Consider the following 21415-nt stretch of genomic DNA (forward strand, 5'->3'; position numbering starts at 1 on the left):
GTGAAGCAACTGTGTGTGGTACAACAGAAGTAGTCCGATTGCACTAGGGGTTGGAGGGGCGGGGGGTGGCGGTGTAAATGGAAAACAAAACAGTTTTTAACGCAACTGGTATGCCATTTCTTCACATTGGCATTATTTAAAAACAGATGCGGCAAACGATGAGAAAAAATCTCACTGATGAGCTTGGTCTTTGCGGTGGCCATAGACGTGTGAGGGGAAATGCTGACGTAATCGTCGCTGGGCGCTACCCTACAGAAACTGCAACGTTTAGCTTCACCAAAGCAATTTTGACACTGCAGCTACTAAGTCGTTGATATTGGAGAAATGAGAAAAAAAAAACAGGCAAGTCAGCACGAAGTGTTCCAGACAAATTCAATATGTGACGATACCGAACGATGGACCCATTGGACACCTTTTTATTGTGCCACTTACATGCAGTTATACCATTGTTAGCAAAGTGGTTATCGTCAAGGACGAACGCACATCGTTTTCCTCTCGGTTCTTCCTCGAAAGGGGGTTGGCGGGTTGCTAGCTTGTGCAGAATATCTAGTAATGAATCAATACTTACACTACTGGCCATTAAAATTGCTACACCACGAAGATGACGTGCTACAGACGATAAATTTAACCGACAGGAAGAAAATGCTGTGATATGCAAATGATTAGCTTTTCAGAGCATTCACACAAGGTTGGCGCCTGTGGCGACAACTACAACGTGCTGACATGAGGAAAGTTTCCAACCGATTTCTCATACACAAACAGCAGTTGACCGGCGTTGCCTGGTGAAACGTTGTTGTGATGCCTCGTGTAAGTAGGACAAATGCGTACCATCACGTTTCCGACTTTGATAAAGGTCGGATTGTAGCCTATCGCGATTGCGGTTTATCGTATCACGACATTGCTGCTCGCGTTGGTCGAGATCCAACGACTGTTAGCAGAATATGGAATCGGTGGGTTCAGGAGGGTAATACGGAACGCCGTGCTGGATCCCAACGGCCTCGTATGACTAGCAGTCGAGATGACAGGCACCTTATCCGCATGGATGTAACGGATAGTGCAGCCACGTCTCGATCCCTGAGTCAACATATGGGGTCGTTTGCAAGACAACAACCATCTGCACGAACAGTTCGACGGCGTTTGCAGCAGCATGGACTATCAGCTCGGAGACCATGGCTGCGGTTACCCTCGACGCTGTATCACAGACAGGAGCGTCTGCGATGGTGCACTCAACGACGAACCTGGGTGCACGAATGGCAAAATGCCATTTTTTCGGATGAATCCAGGTTCTGTTTACACCATCATGGTGGTCGCATCCGTGTTTGGCGACATCGCAGTGAACACACATTGGAAGCGTGTATTCGTCATCGACATACTGGCGTATCACCCGACTTGATGTTATGGGGTGCCATTGGTTACACGTCTCGGTCACCTCTTGTTCGCATTGACGCCAATTTCAACAGTGGACGTTACATGTCAGATGTGTTACGACCCGTGGCTCTACCCTTCATTCGATCCCTGCGAAACCCTACATTTCAGCAGGATAATAGACGACCGCATGTTGCAGGTCCTGTACGGCCCTTTCTGGATACAGAAAATGTTCGACTGCTGCCTTGGCCAACCCATTCTCCAGATCTCTCACCAATTGAAAACGTCTTGTAAATGGTGGCCGAGCAACTGGCTCGTCACAATACGCCAGTCACTACTCTTGATGAACTGTGGTATCGTGTAGAAGCTGCATGGGCAACTGTACCTGTACACGCCATGCAAGCTCTGACTCAATGCCCAGGCGTATCGAGTCCCTTTTAAGGCCAGGGGTGGTTGTTCTGGGTACTGATTCTCATGATCTATGCACCCAAATTGCGTGAAAATGTAATAACATGTCAGTTTTAGTATAATATATTTGTCCAATAAACACCCGTTTATCATCTGCATTCCTTCTTGGTGTAGCAATTTTAATGGCCAGTAGTGTAAAAATACAGCTCTAAAACCGGCAGTATATTTTTATAGGTAGGTACTTCGTTATTTTATACGCCCATATATCGACTTTTTTTCTAGATGTATCGAGAGCCAATAATGATATTCTTTTAAAACTGATACGTCGGAATCCCGATATTTTTAAAAATATCGACAGTCCTAGTGGCCGGTGTGGTGCAATGGGCGGCTGTCTGTGCTTCAGCGACGCCGAACCATGGACGAGATGGCCGACGTGCCGCTGGACGAGCTGGGAGAGGCGACGAGGGAAGGGCTGGAAGGACTGAACCTGGACAAGGAGCAGCTGGCGGAGCGGCTCAAGCACCTCATCACCAAGGTGGCCGACATGCCGGCCGAGAAGCGCGCCAAACTGCTCAAGTCGCTGCTGGACCAGCAGGCGCAGCCAGAGGGCGTCTGGGCCATCCTGCTCTCCCCCTACACCCTCGTCATCGTCGCCATCACCATCGTCCTCATGATCTTCCGTAAGCAGCTCTTCCATTTTCGCCCACGCCTCTGTGATCTTATTTATACTTGACATGCAAAAATGTGACTTCCAACAGAATGACGCTGTTGTGTGTCCTAAAGTATTATAGTTCAATTCTTTTATCCTGGCGGTTCGCGCATGCCCGCCCAGACGCGGAAGATTGCTGCGTTGCCAGTTGCACGCGCCAAGAGAAGCAGCGCTATAGTACGCAAACTTACGTTTAGGGGGGAGCGCACAGTTTATGAAGTAAAGCCATCACGGCCGCATTAACCCTTTCGCTGCTACAAAGACGTGCTCCCAGCATTCCGCGCTGTGATCGATTTTGTCATCACTGCACTGCTCGCCTGTGCAGAAACATGGTGTTTCGACGTCTTTGACACACTTTATCATTCGATTTCACAAAAACTATTTGGCCCAAAAATTTGATTTTTACAAATCTTCTTGACTGATACCTTCCCCCCATAAATAACTTAATTTTGTTTCGATGTTCAACGCAGTTATTGTGCAGCATTAGATGTAGTAAACCATTGCACGAAATTTTCAAGAGTTTGCAGAGGTAAAAGTCCATAGCGTATACTTTCCGTATGACCGATTTTAGTTGCCATTAGAAATTTCAAAAAATTACATTCAAACGAATAAAATTCATGAAGTAAGACACTTCGATATTGTTTTCAAATAAAGAAAATATTAAGCACCATACAAGGTTTGAATTCAGAACCTTTTGCTTAATAGCCAAACATTTTAACCATTACGCTAACGCAGCTCGTTATCCAATAGATCTCCCGGAGGACTTTATAATGTCACGCAAAATACCTACAAACACTGTTGGTATGACTATGAATTACTGACGTTTCGTCGAAGTACAATAGGAAATAAACAATTACCGCTGTTCTTTATTGCGAAAAGGCGGTTAGTGGGAATGATAAAAACACCTTTCCTTGCTATCGCCTGAATTAGGCTTATTGCTTGTTTGGTTTAGTTAATTAATAGACTATGAAGCAATTGGTATAAAGAATGCTTTTTCCAAACTTTCTATAAAAGTAAGTCTGCTATCAAGACATGGCTTTTGTTCAATTACTTTATTTATGACTGAACGTTTCTAAAACTGAAGACACTCGTCCGTGATCTGCACTGCAGTGGAGCTCTGGCAACGTCGTTCTCTGTTCATTGGCTGACTGTGTTTTGTGACGTCAGATGCGCAGAACGAACGCACTTTGGTTGATAAACTTTGTAGTAATAGCCAGCTGGATCTGAACCAAGTATCTACTGAAATGTCAACATGTTTGCCAGACAGGGATATGACATCCTGACCGACACCTTTTTCCAAAATATTCGAAAAGGTTGTATACTCAACAGGAGGCTAACGATTAAGAACAAACAATTTACTCAGCACATCAAAATTTGGATTCTAGAAGGGTTGCTCGTCTTTTCAAGGCGCTTCATTGCGTAGGCCATGTCACTCTTTGGAAAACCTTAAATTTTATGGAATTTTGTGGTAAGTTCTGTGGGACCAAACTGCTGAGGTCATCGATCCCTAGGCTTACACTCTACTTTATCTAACTTTAACTTACAGTAAGGACAACACACACACACACACACCCATGCCCAAGGGAGGACTCGAACCTCCGACGGGGAGAGCCGCGCGAACCGTCGCAAGGAGCCATAGACCGCACGGCTACCCCGCGCGGCTAAGTTTTATAGAATTAATTGCTTCACAAACAGTTGGTCTGACTCATACTTAACAAACAGAATACATAGAATTGTGCTAAATAATTCAGGCAATGTTGGAAGGAGAAAAAAATTTTAGCGACTAAGGAGAAATCAGGGAGTCCCACAGGATGTAATTTTGTGTCCACTTCTATTCTCTGTACACGTGAAGCGCCAGAGAAACTGGTACAGGCCTGCGTATTCTGAGATATGTACAAAGGTAGAATACGGCGCTGCTGTCGGCAACGACTATATAAGATAACAAGTGTCTGGCGCAGTTGATAAATCGGTTAGTGCTGCTACAATGAGGTTATCAAGATTTAAGTGAGTTTGAACGTAGTGTTATAGTCGGCGCACGAACGATAGTTCACAGCATCTCCGAGGTAGCGATGAAGTGGGGATTTTCCTGCACGACCATTTCACGAGTGTATCGTGAATATCAGGAATCCGGTGAAACATCAAATCTCCGACATCGCTGCGGCAGGAGAAAGAGCCTCTAAGAACCGGACCAAAGACGACTGAAGACAATCGTTCAACGTGGCAAAAATGCAACCCTTCCGCAGACTGCTGCAGATTTCAATGCTGGGCCATCAACAAGTGTCAGCGTGCGAACCATTCAATGAAACATCATCGATATGGGCTTTCGGAACCGATAGCCCACTCATGTACCCTTGATGATGACTGGAAATATGTTGCCTGGTTGGACGAGTCTCGTTTCAAATTGTATCGTGCGGATGGACGTGTACGGGTATGGAGACAACCTCACGAATCCATGGGCCCTACATGTCAGCAGGGGACCGTTCAAGCTGGTGGAGACTCTGTAATGGTGTAGAGCGTGTGCAGTTGGAGTGATATGGGACCCCTGATACGTCTGGATACGACTCTGGCAGGTGATAGGTACGTAAGTACCCTGTCTGATCACCTGCATCCATTCATGTCCATTATGCATTCCGACGGACTTTGGTAATTCCAGCAGGACAATGCGACACCACAACATGTCCAGAATTGCTACAGAGTGCCTCCAGGAACACACTTCTGAGTTTAAAAGCTTCCGCTGGCTATCAAATTCCCGGGACATGAGCATTATTGAGCATATCTGGAATGTCTTACAACGTGCTGTTCAGAAGAGATCGCCACCTTCCGTACTCTTACGTATTTATGGATAGCTCTGCAGGATTCATGGTGTCAATTTCCTCCAGCACTACTTCAGGCTGTAGTTAAGTCCACGCCACGTCCTGTTGCGGTACTTCTGCGTGCTCAGGGGGCCCTACGCGGTATTAGGCAGGTGTACCAGTTTCTTTGGCTATTCAGTGTGTGTGATGACCTTCCTCTTAACATTCATGGAACCGTGTTGGTATTTTATATAGCGATACTAGTGGTTTAATAAATACCATTAGACAGAAAGCAACAGAAGAAATTGTTTATGATGTTTAGCAAGGAATTATTAAATATTTCCCTGACAATCGATACTTCCTAAATTTTGAGAAAGCATACTGTCTTAGTATAGGTTAATTTTTTTAATGAAAAAGACAGCAACCAGCCTCTATTAATAATACTGTTTATTTCAATGACTAGCACCTTTCGACAGGTTCATCTCCAGAAGGCTATTCACAAGATGCACATTTGTTTGAATTTTACGTAGGTCTTTTTATACAACAAAAAGAGCAAAAAACCTATGTAAACTTCAAACAAACTGCAATAAACAGCATTATTAATAGCGGATGGTTGCTGTGTTTTTCTTTGAAAGAATCAGTTTACAATTTGTACATAGCTATGGTCTCAAAATGGCAGTTTTCGATATCATAACACTATATTCAGTTCTGTACAACAAATAGTCATACCAACAACTGATGCAGCACATGAAAAGGAGTCAATAAACAGGTAGAATACTCCAAATTTTTGCGTGTACTTATTGATGAAAACTTGAACTGGAAGAAACATATCACTCTGCTGCTCAGATAATTAGGTTCAAATAGTTTTGCTATTCGTACAATTGCTATTGTTGGAAATAAATGCATCAACGTCCTCACATATTTTTCCTATTTCCAATCGATAATTTGTGTTAGAATAATTTTCTAGTGTAACCCATCACTTACAATTAGAAAGAAAGTATTAATTGCACTGAAGCGATTAGTGAGGGTAATATGTTGTGTTTACCCACAGTTATACTGTAGGTACCTCTTCAGGGTGTTAGGTGTTTAAACTGAACATATATATATATAATATATATATATATATATATATATATATATATATATATATGTGTGTGTGTGTGTGTGTGTGTGTGTGTGTGCTAATGGAATGCCTCATAAATTATCCATCATAATTTGAGAAGAATAGTAATGTCCACACCTACAACACTAGATAAAAATGACCTTTACGTACCCATTATTAAACCTTGAAATTGCTTAGATAGGAGTTCTATTTGCATCAACAAGATTTTTTAATCATTTGTCCAACAACATAAAATACTTGCCAGGAAGCAAAGCAAGTTTTAAATGTAACCTAAAATCATTTCTTCTGAAAAACTTCTATTTCATAGACGAAAAAGAAAAAAAACTACTTTTAAGTGTAATTTGTAGCTTCATTCGTAAGACTAAAAACAGTATGGTCATTAACGTTAAAACTAATCATGTATACATATCCCGTAAACCGACTCGTTCCACATCGTCTGGATAAAAAATTGTTCAAATGATGTATGGAACATGTAACTAACTAACAACTCATTCCTCCATTGATTGCGGTATACGGTATTTTCAAGTGGGTCTGCTGTACGCTGACACAATGCCAGATGAAATTTAATGTTATTATCCATTTCTGCGGATCTGAGACAGCGATTGTTATATTTAATCGTTATGGCTTACTTGAATTCGACACACTTTACGGCAGTGTTCAGATAATACAGCACCTGGTTTCGGAATAGCTCATCATCCAGCTATGAATGTTCTGATCATCTTATCAAACACACTAAAACACACATGTAATGTATGGTGGACAAAGGTCTTCGTCTTACTTGATTGTCATCCAATTCTGTCCCCTTTGCTAGTGCCACTTAATATGCCCCGCTCTTGACTATGATGGTATCAGTCCGTTTAGATTTGTGAATAATTATGATCATCATAATTCGATCGTTTTTACGGTCGAGAATGACGTCTTTGAGTATGAGAATTGCCGATACCTGAATTTTCTTCACGAAAAGTGGAAAGTGACTTCACTTATTCTCACGAGCTGCTTAAGTTACGGCATATTAGCAAACTGTTCTGACTAGATACCAATACACCATATGTCATAATGTACTTAGTGCCTTTACAGCACAAATAAAGTGGAGACGAGGGAAAATCGTCCAACAGTTAGTCATGAGTCTCTTATGACCATTATTAGTCTTTGAAACTAAATTGAGGCTAAAAAGTTAAGGTAAAGGGAGATGGTAGTAGGTAAAGAAGAAAGAGACAAGGAATATTACACCATTAGAACTTGCACTTGCATACCAGTTTATAACTCGGTTTAAGTATTGTCAAGTTAATATGTTTCGAGAACAGGCCAACAGAACAGAATCTAAAAACAATATTCATTCCCTTTCGTCTCCATGGGGAGAGTGAAAATAAAATTAGACTAATACGGGCATAGACAAATGCATGTAAATAATTACTCTTTCCTTACTCCACGATGGAATAAGAAGAAGCTCTAAGGTGTTATAAAAAGGAAGGAAGGAAGATTTCGTTTAACGTCCCGGCGACATCCAGGTCATTAGAGACGGAGGACAAGCTCGGATGGCGATGGAAATCGGTCATGCCCTTTCAACCGACATTTACCTGTAGCGATTTAGGGAAATCACTGGAAACCTAACTCTTGTTGGCCAGTCGCATATTATAAAAAGTACCCACTGTCAAGCACACAGAACTAAATTGTAAATTGGATAACGAGATAAACTTTTATGATATGCGACGCAGAACTAAACGAAACTCAGTATTGTTTGATGTTTACTTCTGTACTGTAGAGCATACCTTCAGAAGTTCTTTAATTCCATTTTGGACTTATTTTCCTGCCATCAACCACAAATCCGAAATTAGGGGAGCATCAGGCATTGTGGTCATGGCAGGCAAAGTGGCTACTGGGGTCCCGGAAGCTTATGAGGTGCTGGCATGGAGCTAGAAATTCGTTCACTAATTATCCGTGTAGGGTCCAATCACCCCATGAAGTCTAACCTGTTCGCTGCGCCGCTATTCGGGGTTATAATAATTTTTGTGGATTTCAGTTGTTCGGATTTAAGGTAAATGGTCAGTTTGAGTATTTAGTGTGGAGAGAGAATGTGACCTATGTCTTTTTAATGAAATTGTGTTGAAACTATCGTATCTTAACTCCATAATCTTATTCTAGTTATTGAAAGTTCGGTCATGCTATTAAAAGGTACTGCAGCTTTTGTGTAATAGCGTCAATGCAGGCAAAGTGGCCATCTCATCGGTGGCTTCTGGCGATTTTGTGTAGGGGCAAAACGTAACAACAGCGGCCGAAAAGATGGTGTCTGTGGCGATACTAAGTCGAAATCCTTACAACAGTGACCTAAAAGCGGCAAATAAAGAAAGAGAAGAAAAATAAAATAAAAAGAAGGAAGTAGGGAGAGAAGAAAGACAACAAAAAAATTAGAGATAGCAGAAAACAACCCTAGTCGAGCTCTTTTTGGCGCTAACGATGAAGGTGAACGCATAAAGTGCATGTAATGCGAAGAAAAATTTTCAACTGCAAGGCCAGACCAGCAGTGCATTAAGTGCCACCTGTGCTCCCTCTGGGCGACGAACTCTGTGCTAAAATTGAGGAACGCAGTTCGGCTTTTGTTTGTGAAAAGTGTAAATAATTTAATTCTAATCATGTTTCACAATAAAGTTTGTTCAGTTCTTTTTTAGTTTTTTACCCTTTATTTTTGAGTCAGATGAAGGGGCCATTCTTCCACTTTGTGAAAACTGAATTTTGTAAAATATATAATTTGATACATAGGTGCTTAAACTATTCCATATTCCGAAACTTCCTGGCAGATTAAAACCAGGTGCCGGACCGAGACTCGAACTCGGGACCTTTGGCTTTCGCGGGCAAGCGCTCTACCAACTGAGCTATCCAAGCGCGACTCACGGCCCGTCCTTCACCAAATCTGCCAATACCTCGTCTCCTACCTTCCAGACTTTACAGAAGCTCTCCTGCGAGTTGTGAGGACGGGGAAGGCAAAGCTCCCGAGTTCGAGTCTTGGTCCGGCACACAGTTTTAATCTGCCAGGAAGTTTCATATCAGAGCACACTCCGCTGCAGAGTGAAAATCTCATTGTATTCCATATTCTACTTCAGTGGTTTTAGATCATAATACTCATTTCTAGGCCTTTCCGTCTATTGCTGTTCAGTTTAAAAAAATAGTAATACCACAGCCTGCTCACTGTGATCGGCTCTCCCGTACGTGGTAATAGAATGTATCTGATGTAAATTGAAAGTAGAGGTGGTCGGGGGAGAAAGGAAAGGGAAGGAAAGGGACTACTGATGTCAACTGCATCGAGACTTTACTGGGAATCAGCGGCGACGAGTGAAAATCTTCACCAAATCGGCATCCGAAACCGGATCTCCCACTTACTAGGCGGTGCGACCCACACTCATTCAGTTTACATATAATGTGTAACAGCTGCCATTTCTTCGTGGTGTCTGTTGTTTCTTACATGTCCGAAAGAACAGACACTATGCATTCATCTAATTGATTCACTTCAATGGGCAATGAATTCACTTTCTTCAGTGCGGATGTACAATTTCATCTGACATCCTGTGGGAATCTCAAATAGTGAGCTTGGAGGATGTATCCGGAAAGTGCGGAACAACGAAGGCTGGAGACGTGAGCGGAAAACCAAGTTTAATCTCTCAATTGAAGTTCACACAAGATATAAATACAAAAACTGTTGTTGTTGTTGTGGTCTTCACTCCTGAGACTGGTTTGATGCAGCTCTCCATGCTACTCCATCCTATTCAAGCTTCTTCATCACCCAGTATCTACTGCAGCCTACATCCTTCTGAATCTGCTTAGCGTATTCATCTCTTGGTCTCCCTCTACGACTTTTACCCTCCACGCTGCCCTCCAGTACTACATTGGTGATCCCTTGATGCCTCAGAACGTGTCCTACCAACCGATCCCTTCTTCTGGTCAAGCTGTGCCACAAACTCCTCTTCTCCCCAGTTCTATTCAATACCTCCTCATTAGTTATGTGATCTACCCATCTAATCTTCAGCGTTCTTCTGTAGCACCACATTTCGAAAGCTTCTATTCTCTTCTTGTCTAAACTATTTATCGTCCATGTTTCACTTCCATACGTGCCCACACTCCATACAAATACTTTCAGAAACAACTTCCTGACACTTAAATCTATACTTCTCTTCTTCAGAAACGCTTACCTTGCCATTGCCAGTCTACATTTTATATCCTCTCTACTTCGACCATCATCAGTTATTTTGCTCCCCAAATAGCAAAACTCCTTTACTACTTTAAGTGTCTCATTTCCTAATCTAATTCCCTCAGCATCACCCGATTTAATTCGACTACATTCCATTATCCCTGTTTTGCTTTTGTTGATGTTCATCTTATACCCACCTTTCAAGACACTGTCCATTCCGTTCAACAGCTGTTCCAAGTCCTTTGTTGTCTCTGACAGAATTACAATGTCATCGGCGAACCTCAAAGTTTTTATTTCTTCTCCATGGATTTTAGTACCTACTCCGAATTTTTCTTTTGTTTCCTGTACTGCTTGCTCAATATACAGATTGAATAGCATCGGGGAGAGGCTACAACTCTGTCTCACTCCCTTCCCAACCACTGCTTCCCTTTCATGTCCCTCGACTCTGCCATCTGATTTCTGTACAAATTGTAAATAGCCTTTCGCTCCCTGTATTTTACCCCTGCCACCTTCAGAATTTTAAAGAGAGTATTCCATTCAACATTATCAAAAGCTTTCTCTAAGTCTACAAATGCTAGAAACGTAGGTTTGCCTTTCCTTAATCTTTCTTCTGAGATAAGTCGTACGGTCAGTATTGCCTCACGTGTTCCAACATTTCTACGGAATCCAAACTGATCTTCCCCGAGGTCGGCTTCTACCAATTTTTCTATTCGTTCGGATACAAAAACTGTCAGACGGAAATGTACACTGACTGCTTATCACTGTCATGCAACACTGACACTTAAGTCTGTATATGCCCGTAGTTACAAGCGGCGAGTCCAAACACTTCGCGCAGCCTAAATTCACACTGCCGTTCGCAGCGGGGCGTGCGCTTTTTAGTCCAGGGACGCAGGAGTACACAAGTCGACGTTGAGCCCGCGGTGGCGTGGCATGGAATGATTGGCCCGTAGTCGGTAACTTGCTACACTCATGCTCAGAAATTAAGGCTAATTGCGGAATGTGGTGCCACACAACGTGGCACTACACAAAACTGGCGCTAATAGCATAGGCACATAGGGAACAGTCACGACACAGATCTGTAAGTCCACGGTATTGGTGATAAGTTGAGAAAACCGTCCCGAAACACATGTGCTACAAAACGCCACTGTTTCCTGCGCATGTACCCCGACATCAATATTGGAAATGGTCACCATGCACACGTACACAGGCCGCACAAAGGGTTGGCATATTCTGGATCAGGTGGTCGAGCAGCTGCTGGGGTATAGCCTCCCATTCTTGCACCATTGCCTGTCGGAGTTCCTGAAGTGCCGTAGGGGTTTGAAGACGTGCAGCGATACGTCGACCGAGAGTATCCCAGACATGCTGGATGGGGTTTAGGTCTGGAGAACAGGCAGGCCACTCCATTCGCCTGATATCTTCTGTTTCAAGGTACTCCTCCACGATGGCAGCTCGGTGGGGCCGGCGTTATCATCCGTCACGAGGAAGGTGGGACCCATTGCACCCCTGAAAAGGCGGACATACTGGTGCAAAATGACGTCCCGATACATCTGACCTGTTACAGTTCCTCTGTAAAAGGCATGTAGGGGTATACGTGCACCAATCATAATCCCATCCCACACCATCAAACCGCGACCTCCATAAATGTCCCTTTCAAGGACATTAAGGGGTTGGTATCTGGTTCTTGGTTCAAGTCAGATGAAAATCCGGCGAGAATCACTGTTCAGACTATACCTGCACTCGTCCCTGAACATAACCTGGGACCACTGTTCCAATGACTATGTACTGTGTTCTTGACACCAGGCTTTACGGGCTCTCCTGCGACCAGGGGTCAGTGGAATGCACCTTGTAGGTCTCCGGGCCAATAAACCATGTCTGTTCAGTAGTCTGTAGACTGTGTGTCTGGAGACAACTGTTCCAGTGGCTGCGGTAAGGTCCCGAGCAAGGCTACCTGCAGTACTCGGTGGCCGTCTGCGGGCACTGATGGTGAGATATCGGTCTTCTTGCGGTGTTGTACACTGTGGACGTCCCTACTGTAGCGGCTGGACACGTTTTCTGTCTGCTTGACATAATCTTGAGATCACACTTTGTGGCACACAGAGGGCCCGTGCTGTATTTGACCAGCCTCCAGTCGCCCTAGTATTCTACCCCATAACGTCATCAATGTGTGTTCTTTGAGCCATTTTCAACACACAGTCACAACTAGCACGTCTGAAAACGTCTTCACACTAACTCGCTGCACCAACAAACCTCTGTGTTTGTGGACTGCTGCCAGCGCCACCGTGCGACGACTGCAGGTCAAATGCACTGCATGGTCATACCCCGAGGTGATTTAAACCCGCGAACAGCCCACCAGAGCGTTTTTTCACCATGCATCAGCATTATCCTTATGAGCATGAGTGTATTTTCCGTATGTTCGCCGCCCAGCCTTGCTGGGGTTACAGCAGAAGCGGCTTAGGGATGGTTGCGCCTACGCTGTTAAGCGGCGGTGGTGCCGCCAGCTATCGGCAGTGAGCTGAACGCCGTTCGACTCCTGGCCGCGAAATGCTGTGCGCCGTTATGCTGCAGAGGACATGGACAGGGACTGCCGATAGGTGGCACTAGGTGGGACTGTGGGTCGACCGAGAGGGATGCCGAAACAGTGAGCGCGTTCTGGTAAACACTTTGCCCGGGTGGTGCAGTGGTTAACGCAACTGCCCAGGAAGTTCTACATCTACATTTATACTCCGCAAGCCACCCAATGGTGTGTGGCGGAGGGCACTTTACGTGCCACTGTCATTACCTCCCTTTCCTGTTCCAGTCGCGTATGGTTCGCGGGAAGAACGACCGCCGGAAAGCCTCCGTGCGCGGTCGAATCTCTCTACTTTTACATTCGTGATCTCCTCGGGAGGTATAAGTAGGGAGAAGCAATATATTCGATACCTCATCCAGAAACGCACCCTCTCTGTGGTGTCACCGCCAGACACCACACTTGCTAGGTGGTAGCCTTTAAATCGGCCGCGGTCCGTTAGTATAAGTCGGACCCGCGTGTCGCCACTATCAGTGATTGCAGACCGAGCGCCGCCACACGGCAGGTATAGAGAGACTTCCTAGCACTCGCCCCAGTTGTACAGCCGACTTTGCTAGCGATGGTTCACAGACAAATTACGCTCTAGTTTGCCGAGACGATAGTTAGCATAGCCTTCAGCTACGTCATTTGCTACGACCTAGCAAGGCGCCATTATCAATTGCTATTTATCTTGTGATGCATGTACCGTCAGACCGATGTTCACCAATTATGGATTAAAGTTAAGTATTCCAGAAGCGCGTACTTTTTTTACTAGACTCAACTCCTTTAACTGTTCCAGACCTCACGCCAGCCTGCGTGAGTTTAAACGCGTGCCTTTCGGCTACCTCTTAGTGGCTTGGCTGTCTTGCCAAGTCACAACACTCTCGAAACCTGGACAGCAAGCTACACCGCGATGCACAGCGCCTCTCTTGAAGAGTCTGCCACTTGAGTTTGCTAAACATCTCCGTAACGCTATCACGCTTACCAAATAACCCTGTGACGAAACGCGCCGCTCTTCTTTGGATCTTCTCTATCTCCTCCGTCAACCCGACCTGCTACGGATCCCACACTGATGAGCAATACTCAAGTATAGGTTGAACGAGTGTTTTGTAAGCCACCTGCTTTGTTGATGGACTACATTTTCTGAGGACTCTCCCAATGAATCTCAACCTGGGACCCGCCGTACCAACAATTAATTTTATATGATCATTCCACTTCAAATCGTTCCGCACGCATACTCCCAGATATTTTACAGAAGTAACTGCTACCAGTGTTTGTTCCGCTATCATATAATCATACAATAAAGGATCCTTCTTTCTATCTATTCGCAATACATTACATTTGTCTATGTTAAGGGTCAGTTGCCACTCCCTGCACCAAGTGCCTATCTGCTGAAGATCTTCCTGCATTTCACTACAATTTTCTAATGCTGCAACTTCTCTGTATACTACAGCATCATCCGCGAAAAGCCGCATGGAACTTCCGACACTATCTACTAGGTCATTTATATATATTGTGAAAAGCAATGGTCCCATAACGCTCCCCCGTGGCACGCCAGAGGGTACTTTAACGTATGTAGACGTCTCTCCATTGAGAACAACATGCTGTGCTCTGTTTGCTAAAAACTTTTCAATCCGGCCACACAACTGGTCTGATATTCCGTAGGCTCTTACTTTGTTTATCAGGCGACTGTGCGGAACTGTATCGAACGCCTTCCGAAAGTCAAGGAAAATGGCATCTACCTGGGAATCTGTACCTAATATTTTCTGGGTCTCATGAACAAATAAAGCGAGTTGGGTCTCACACGATCGCTGTTTCCGGAATCAATGTTGATTCCTACAGAGTAGGTTCTGGGTTTCCAGAAACGACATGATACGCGAGCAAGAAACATGTTCTAAAATTCTACAACAGATCGACGTCAGAGATATAGGTCTATAGTTTTGCGCATCTGCTCGACGACCTTTCTTGAAGACTGGGACTACCTGTGCTCTTTTCCAACCATTTGGAACCTTCCGTTCCTCTAGAGATTTGCGGTACACGGCTGTTAGAAGGGGGGCAAGTTCTTTCGCGTACACTGTCTAGAATCGAATTGGTATCCCGTCAGGTCCAGTGGACTTTCCTCTGTTGAGTGATTTCAGTTGCTTTTCTATTCCTTGGACACTCATTTCGATGTCAGCCATTTTTTCGTTTGTGCGAGGATTTAGCGAAGGAACTGCAATGCGGTCTTCCTCTGTGAAACAGCTTTGGAAAAAGGTGTTTAGTATTTCAGCTTTACGCGTGTAATCATCTGTTCGGATCTCGGTCCGGCGCACAGTTTCACTCTACGTCGCTGATTCCGCGGCAAAGTCCCAGAGCATCTGACACTAATAATCCCTCCCATTTCCTTTTTTTTCTCCCCCTCCTACTTCAATTTACATGTAATCTATCGCAGCTGCAGACTCCATAGTGCAGTGGGAGATCCCGGATTCGGATCCCAGTCCGGTACACATTTTCACTCGTCGCAACTGATTCCGTTTAAAGTCCCAATACATCTGACATCAGTAATCCTATCCCTTTCCATTTCTTTCTCCCTCGTCCTTCTTCAGTTTAAGAAATATGTTTCACATCTGCGGATGCTGCTTGGTGTCTGTTCTTTCGGACATTCGTAGAATGTGTTTGAGTTTCCAGCTCTCCTCACTTACTTACAGGTACTCCGTCTTCAGGCCGCGAGTGGCCTACCGGGACCATCGGACCGCCGTGTCATCCTCAGCGGAGGATGCGGATAGGAGGGGCGTGGGGTCAGCACACCGCTCTCTCGGTCGTTATGATGGTATTCTTGACCGAAGCCGCTACTATTCGGTCGAGTAGCTCCTCAATTGGCATCACGAGGCTGAGTGCATTACTTCACATCTGTTCACACCCTTTTTTGCATGGGTATTAGCTCTTCTTACCATGTACGTTTCTGGAGACTTAAAAACTCTTCTGTGGAAATGAACATGGGTTCCAGAAACAACGACTGTGGAAACTCAGCTCGCTCTGTCCGTCCATTACCCTCAGAAAGCAGCCAGCACCGAGGTTGATTCCGTGTTGCCTGACTTCCGGAAAGCGTTCGATACTATTCCGCACTGCTGCTTAACGAACAAAATAATATCATACGGATTAGCAGTCAGTCGTGTGACTGGATTGAAAATGTCCTAGGAAACAGCATGTCATTCTCAACGGAGGGAATCTTCCGACGTGAAAGTAACTTGGGGCGTACCCCAATGGAGCATTATAGGACTGTTACTTGTCACCATATGTATAAATGACTTAGTGGACAACGTCACAAGTTCCCTGAGGCTTTTGCGGGTGATGTTGAATACAGAGAAGTAACCACGATAGGAATTTGTACAGAAATGCAAAGAAGACCTGCAGAAGACCGAAGCTGCAGGGATTGGGATTTGTCCCTCTACATTAACAAACTTTACGTGTTGCGGATAAAAAGGAAGAAAGATGCATTGTCGATTAATTATACTTTTGCAGAACAGTCATTGGAAGCAGTCAAATCCATAAAATATCAAGTAGGTTGCTCATGGACCGATTTAATGCGGAACGACCACAAAAAACTAATCTCAGGTAATATAGACACCAGTCGATCTGGAATCAGTACCAGATTGATAGACGAAACAGAAAATACAAAGGAGAGCAGCGCGTTTGGTTACAGTTCATTTCGTAAGCGCGAAAGCGTCGCAGAGATGATCAGCCAACTCCAGAGGCAGAAGCCGCAAGAGAGGCGTATTGCGTCACAGTATTGTTTATTTTTAACGTTACAAGAGCTTACTTTTCTGGAAAAGTCAACCAATATCTTCCTGATTACTTCTCGAGAAAAGACCATGAATGTAAAATCAGAGATCTGAGTTTATTCGGAGACTTCCCAACAACTGTTCTTCCCACAAGCCATTCGCAACTGTACCAAGAAAGGTGAGAAATAGCTTTGGTACGCTAAGTACCATCTGCCACACGCAGTAACATGGCTTACGGAGTGCAGATGTAAACGTAAAAGTTTCTCAAATTTGTGTAAGTGTACTTCCTCTACCAACCAGACAAGCACTTCCGTCTGTGACAGCATTCTACAATTCGTGCTTTCACACTGTTCCAGCACCTTATTTCGTCACCGCATCCGTGTTACGTGTGTTTCCGACGGCGGAAGAGGCGTAATGGATAAGTTATTGGACTGTTTTCGTGAGAAGCAAGATTCAAATCCCCGTCCAACCCACCAGATTTAGGTTTTCAATGGTTTCCCAATGTTGAGTGAAGCGAATTCCAGTACGGTTCTTGTGAAACAGTACAAGACCTTTCCTTCCACGTGTACGTCCACTCGGAGCGTATATCTTTTCTATAATGACATCGCCGACGACTGCCTCATTTTTGGAAGTAAACTGAAGCGAATCTCTCGGAACTGGGGTCCTGGTAAGGGGGGGGGGGGGGGGGTAGTTTCTTTGACCACCAATCCGAAGTTTCTGTATCTCAGCCATTGCTTAGATTTCGAAGAAAAATCATCAGCTATTGCAGCCGAGGACTACCGGAGTAAGAAGTCACTCTCATTCTACCAGCAACCTTGTCAGAACAGGGCTGAGGGGCGAATAGGGATTCGGGATCCCCTTTTCAGGTGCTTTTGACTGATTGTGTGGTGCGATCTTGGGGTCTGAGGATTCCATAAACTACTCGCCAAAAATCCTAGAGCATTCGCTGATTACACCCACAGTTTTTTTATAGTATTGCCGCCGTCACTCTCTTCTAAACCGTGGACTCTAGGTGCTGTTACTCCCATCTGTTGTAAGTAAACATTTTTAATTGTCTGTACCACTTTATGGCCTCGCATATGTTCGATTTCACATTGCACGAAACCTTCTAAATTGAGTAGCTAATCGTCTGCTTTGTTCGTTACCGAATTTATTAAACACTGTTCTTCACAACCAGCATTTATCGCTTCCTACCAGTTAAGCGTTGCAGTATGAATGATCGTCCTTTTGTCTTGGCACTTCGAAATCTGTCTTTTCCTTTGATCTGATAAGTTCTTCGCTACGCTACGTTCTTTCGTTATCTTCAAAAGGTCGCCCCTGTCTTTCAGTCGCTTTCTGCTACTACTCAAACATATATGCCTGAATACGTCAATTCACAAAACTTGGTGACATGCCCAAAAGGCAATTATAAATCTGTTCACTACTGAAACCCGAAGTTTACGAGATTAATTTTAATATCTGAGACATCTGAATCCATACAATTCTTGGGTGCTTTTTTTTAGCTGCAGTGACCAATATTACCATAAATTAGTGATTTGAAAACACATAAATGGCACTGGAAACCAATTATATTGTTCGGCTTTCTCATTCTCACAAGAGAAGTAGTTTGAAATACGGAGATGTACCTGTTCTGTTACGCATCAAGATCATTTCTCTGTAAACTTGTATCTGAGAGCAATAGATGTTCGAAGATTATCGGGTCTGAAGTCTACAGAAATACGAGTTACTTAAGAACAATAGCAGACAATTATGGCCAGCAGACTCACAAGAGTCGTACATGGCATATTATTTGGAAAAAAGTGAAGATTTGTTTGAAACAAGATGTGTTTACACACAAATTACGTATGACTCATATTTTCCAAAACGGAAGATGCTGTTTTATCGTATGTTTTTCCCTTATTCGTCATGGAAATGCAAATGCGGAGTTTCAGTGAAGTGTTTATAACGCAGCGGAGTGGAACACTATGCACCCTTGACAAGGAAAACATGTGGTATTGCCATATCATTTTTGGTGTATAAGCACAGAGGTACTCCAATATCAAAAGCCTCAGTGAGTACATCATCGACCACTTGTACATTTCGGTAACGAATAAGGGAAGAACGTACAACAAAACAGCAACTTCTGTTTAGGGAAATATAATTCCGACAGTACTTCTTATTAACGTATCCTATATTATATCGAGCAAATGTTCAGCTTTGTGCCAAATAATACCTCATGTATGACTCTGTAGAATCTGCTGGTCATAATTGTTTGCAACATGGTACACTTTATTCAGGAGCTTGGGTTTGTGTAATCTGTGGATTCGTTGACCTTCAAACCTGGTTTGTACACAGCTGTAGAGTTTAAAAAAGTAAATTACCTTGATTGTTAGTGGAACAGATATTTTAAAATCAGTTGTATTGTGTTTTCGCCATTCGATCTGATGTACTTCCTTTGTCAGACAGTTGTCCGCACTTACATGTGGAACGCCATGGTATATAGCACTCCGTCTTCAGGCCAGAAGTCGTCCATCGGGACCATTCAACCGCCGTGTCATCCTCAGTGGAGGATGTGGATAGGAGGGGCGTGTGGTCAGCACACCGCTCTCCCAGTCGTTATGATGGTTTTCTTTGACCGGAGCCGCTGCTAATCGGTCGAGTAGCTCCTCAATTTGTATCATGAGGCTGAGTGCACACCGAAAAATGGCAACAGCGCATGACCACTGGTTGGTCACCCATCCAAGTGCCGGCCACTCCCGACAGCGCTTAACTTCGGTGATCCCACGGGAACCGGATTATCCACTGCGGCAAGGCCGTTGCCACAGGGTTTATAGGGTGCATCATAATTAATGGTGTAAACGCATACAGTTGAAAGTACACGATACTAGAAGCAAAAAAATTCTGAGTAAACATAGGGTCGAAAATTCATTCCTTAAGAGCTACGAGCAATTTTTTCATCTTCGATGCTGTGAAACATCTCTCTTCTACTGCAAGCTCTTTGCTTTCCATACTTTGGGAAGTGTCAGTATGGACCAAAACAAGAAAAAAAGTCCAGTAGACATGTGCTCTAAAATGCATACCTTAAAACTTAAAATTTATTAGCATTTGTTCATTAGAAGAGCTGTGTTTCAAAGTAGCGAAGATGAAAAAGTGCTCATAGCTCTTAAAGTATGCTGCTTCGACCGTGTGTTTACGGAGACTTACTTGCTTCTAGTATTGTGTACTTTCAACTGTATGCATTTACGCCACTAATTATGATACACCCTGTATATGAGAATTAATTATCCTACAAAAATGTTAATTTCCTGGGTGATTTGCTTTGAAAACAAACAAAGGGGGGGGGGGGAGGGAATCACGATTGGTACTTCGAATATATTGTCAAATATTCAGATGTGTGTGAAATCTTATGGGACTTAACTGCTAAGGTCATCAGTCCCTAAGCTTACACACTACGTAACCTAAATTATCCTAAGGACAAACACACACACCCATGCCCGAGGGAGGACTTGAACCTCCGCTGGGACCGAATATATTGTCAGATTTGCATCTTCGAATCACCGGTTTCCAAATGTTTACAGCAGTTTACAGCTGAAAACTTCTCTGAAGGACACATTCTTTTTAAATGTGGTGTGGCAGTTGACATTACACAATTCTGCTGCTGGTTTAGCCAGCCTAGTTTTGAAAAAATTTCAATTGGTTTAGTATGAGCATTCCTTTTGTTTACACCCTTTGTTGTAGTTGATGTAATATAATTATTCACCTTTCTTTTCTTACAGTGTTCCTCGCGTATAAGATCTTCCAGCGTGAAGTGGAGAAGGAAAGGAGGCGAGAGGAAAAGAAGAAATTGAAACAGGAAAAGAAAAAGAAGTGATGTAAACTTTATAATAAAGTTTTGCCTCACATACTTTTAACTAATGGAAATTCATTTCTTGTCCTGGCCTTGACCACTTTGTAGAGTAACACCTTTTTTAATGCTTGCGCGTTACGTTTCTGAGATGCAGCAAACTATTCGCCAAAATGTGTCTCGATAAACGGTTCGAAATCTCAGCTAGGTGGTATCCTTGTTAAACCAGTGTGAGGTTCGATACAGGTCTGGTTCATCTTCTTGACTGCAGATCTAGGTACCACCTCTCACGCTATACGTACTACTCAGTTTCAGTGTCTCATTTTGTTTGTATTTCTTTTTATTTAAGGAACTGCAATCTGTACTTTCAGGCCTAAAAAGTAGGAGAACCTGAGATTAAGATAAACATCTTAGAGTCGAAACTGAAGCTCAGTAAGTCTGAGGGGAGTGGAAATGTGACAATCGGCACAAAGTGACAATTGAAGAGCATGTATACCTCCGTGAGCTAGTGAACAATAGCTAAAATTTGCTGTTGTATAAAACTGGGATAAACGTCGTTTGGAAAAAAAATTGATTGTCTTGGAGTCAAAACGTCAGTGGACTTGAACGAAAGACTTTTACACCATTTGTTACATTCCTGTTTGACTTTTACCCGCGCTAGTGAATTTGCGAAGAGGAAATTGAGAACCGCATAGAGAATCGCGGAAAC

General features: G+C 43.7%; 1 protein-coding gene across 2 annotated transcripts in view; it reads left to right on the top strand.

The window, feature by feature from the left end:
* The window catches only part of LOC126455467 (uncharacterized), a 71539-nt gene extending 50766 nt beyond the window's left edge, over positions 1 to 20773 (top strand). For both annotated transcript variants that reach the window (XM_050091220.1, XM_050091221.1), the window contains exons 2-3: positions 2177 to 2453; positions 20639 to 20773. In XM_050091220.1, coding sequence (XP_049947177.1) covers positions 2189 to 2453; positions 20639 to 20733 — 360 coding nt within the window. In that variant the 5' untranslated portion in view covers positions 2177 to 2188 and the 3' untranslated portion in view covers positions 20734 to 20773. The remainder of the gene's footprint in view (positions 1 to 2176; positions 2454 to 20638) is intronic.
* Positions 20774 to 21415: the final 642 nt, after the last annotated feature.

The sequence above is a fragment of the Schistocerca serialis genome, chromosome 2 (assembly GCF_023864345.2).
Source record: "Schistocerca serialis cubense isolate TAMUIC-IGC-003099 chromosome 2, iqSchSeri2.2, whole genome shotgun sequence".
Taxonomy (NCBI): Eukaryota; Metazoa; Arthropoda; class Insecta; order Orthoptera; family Acrididae; genus Schistocerca; species Schistocerca serialis.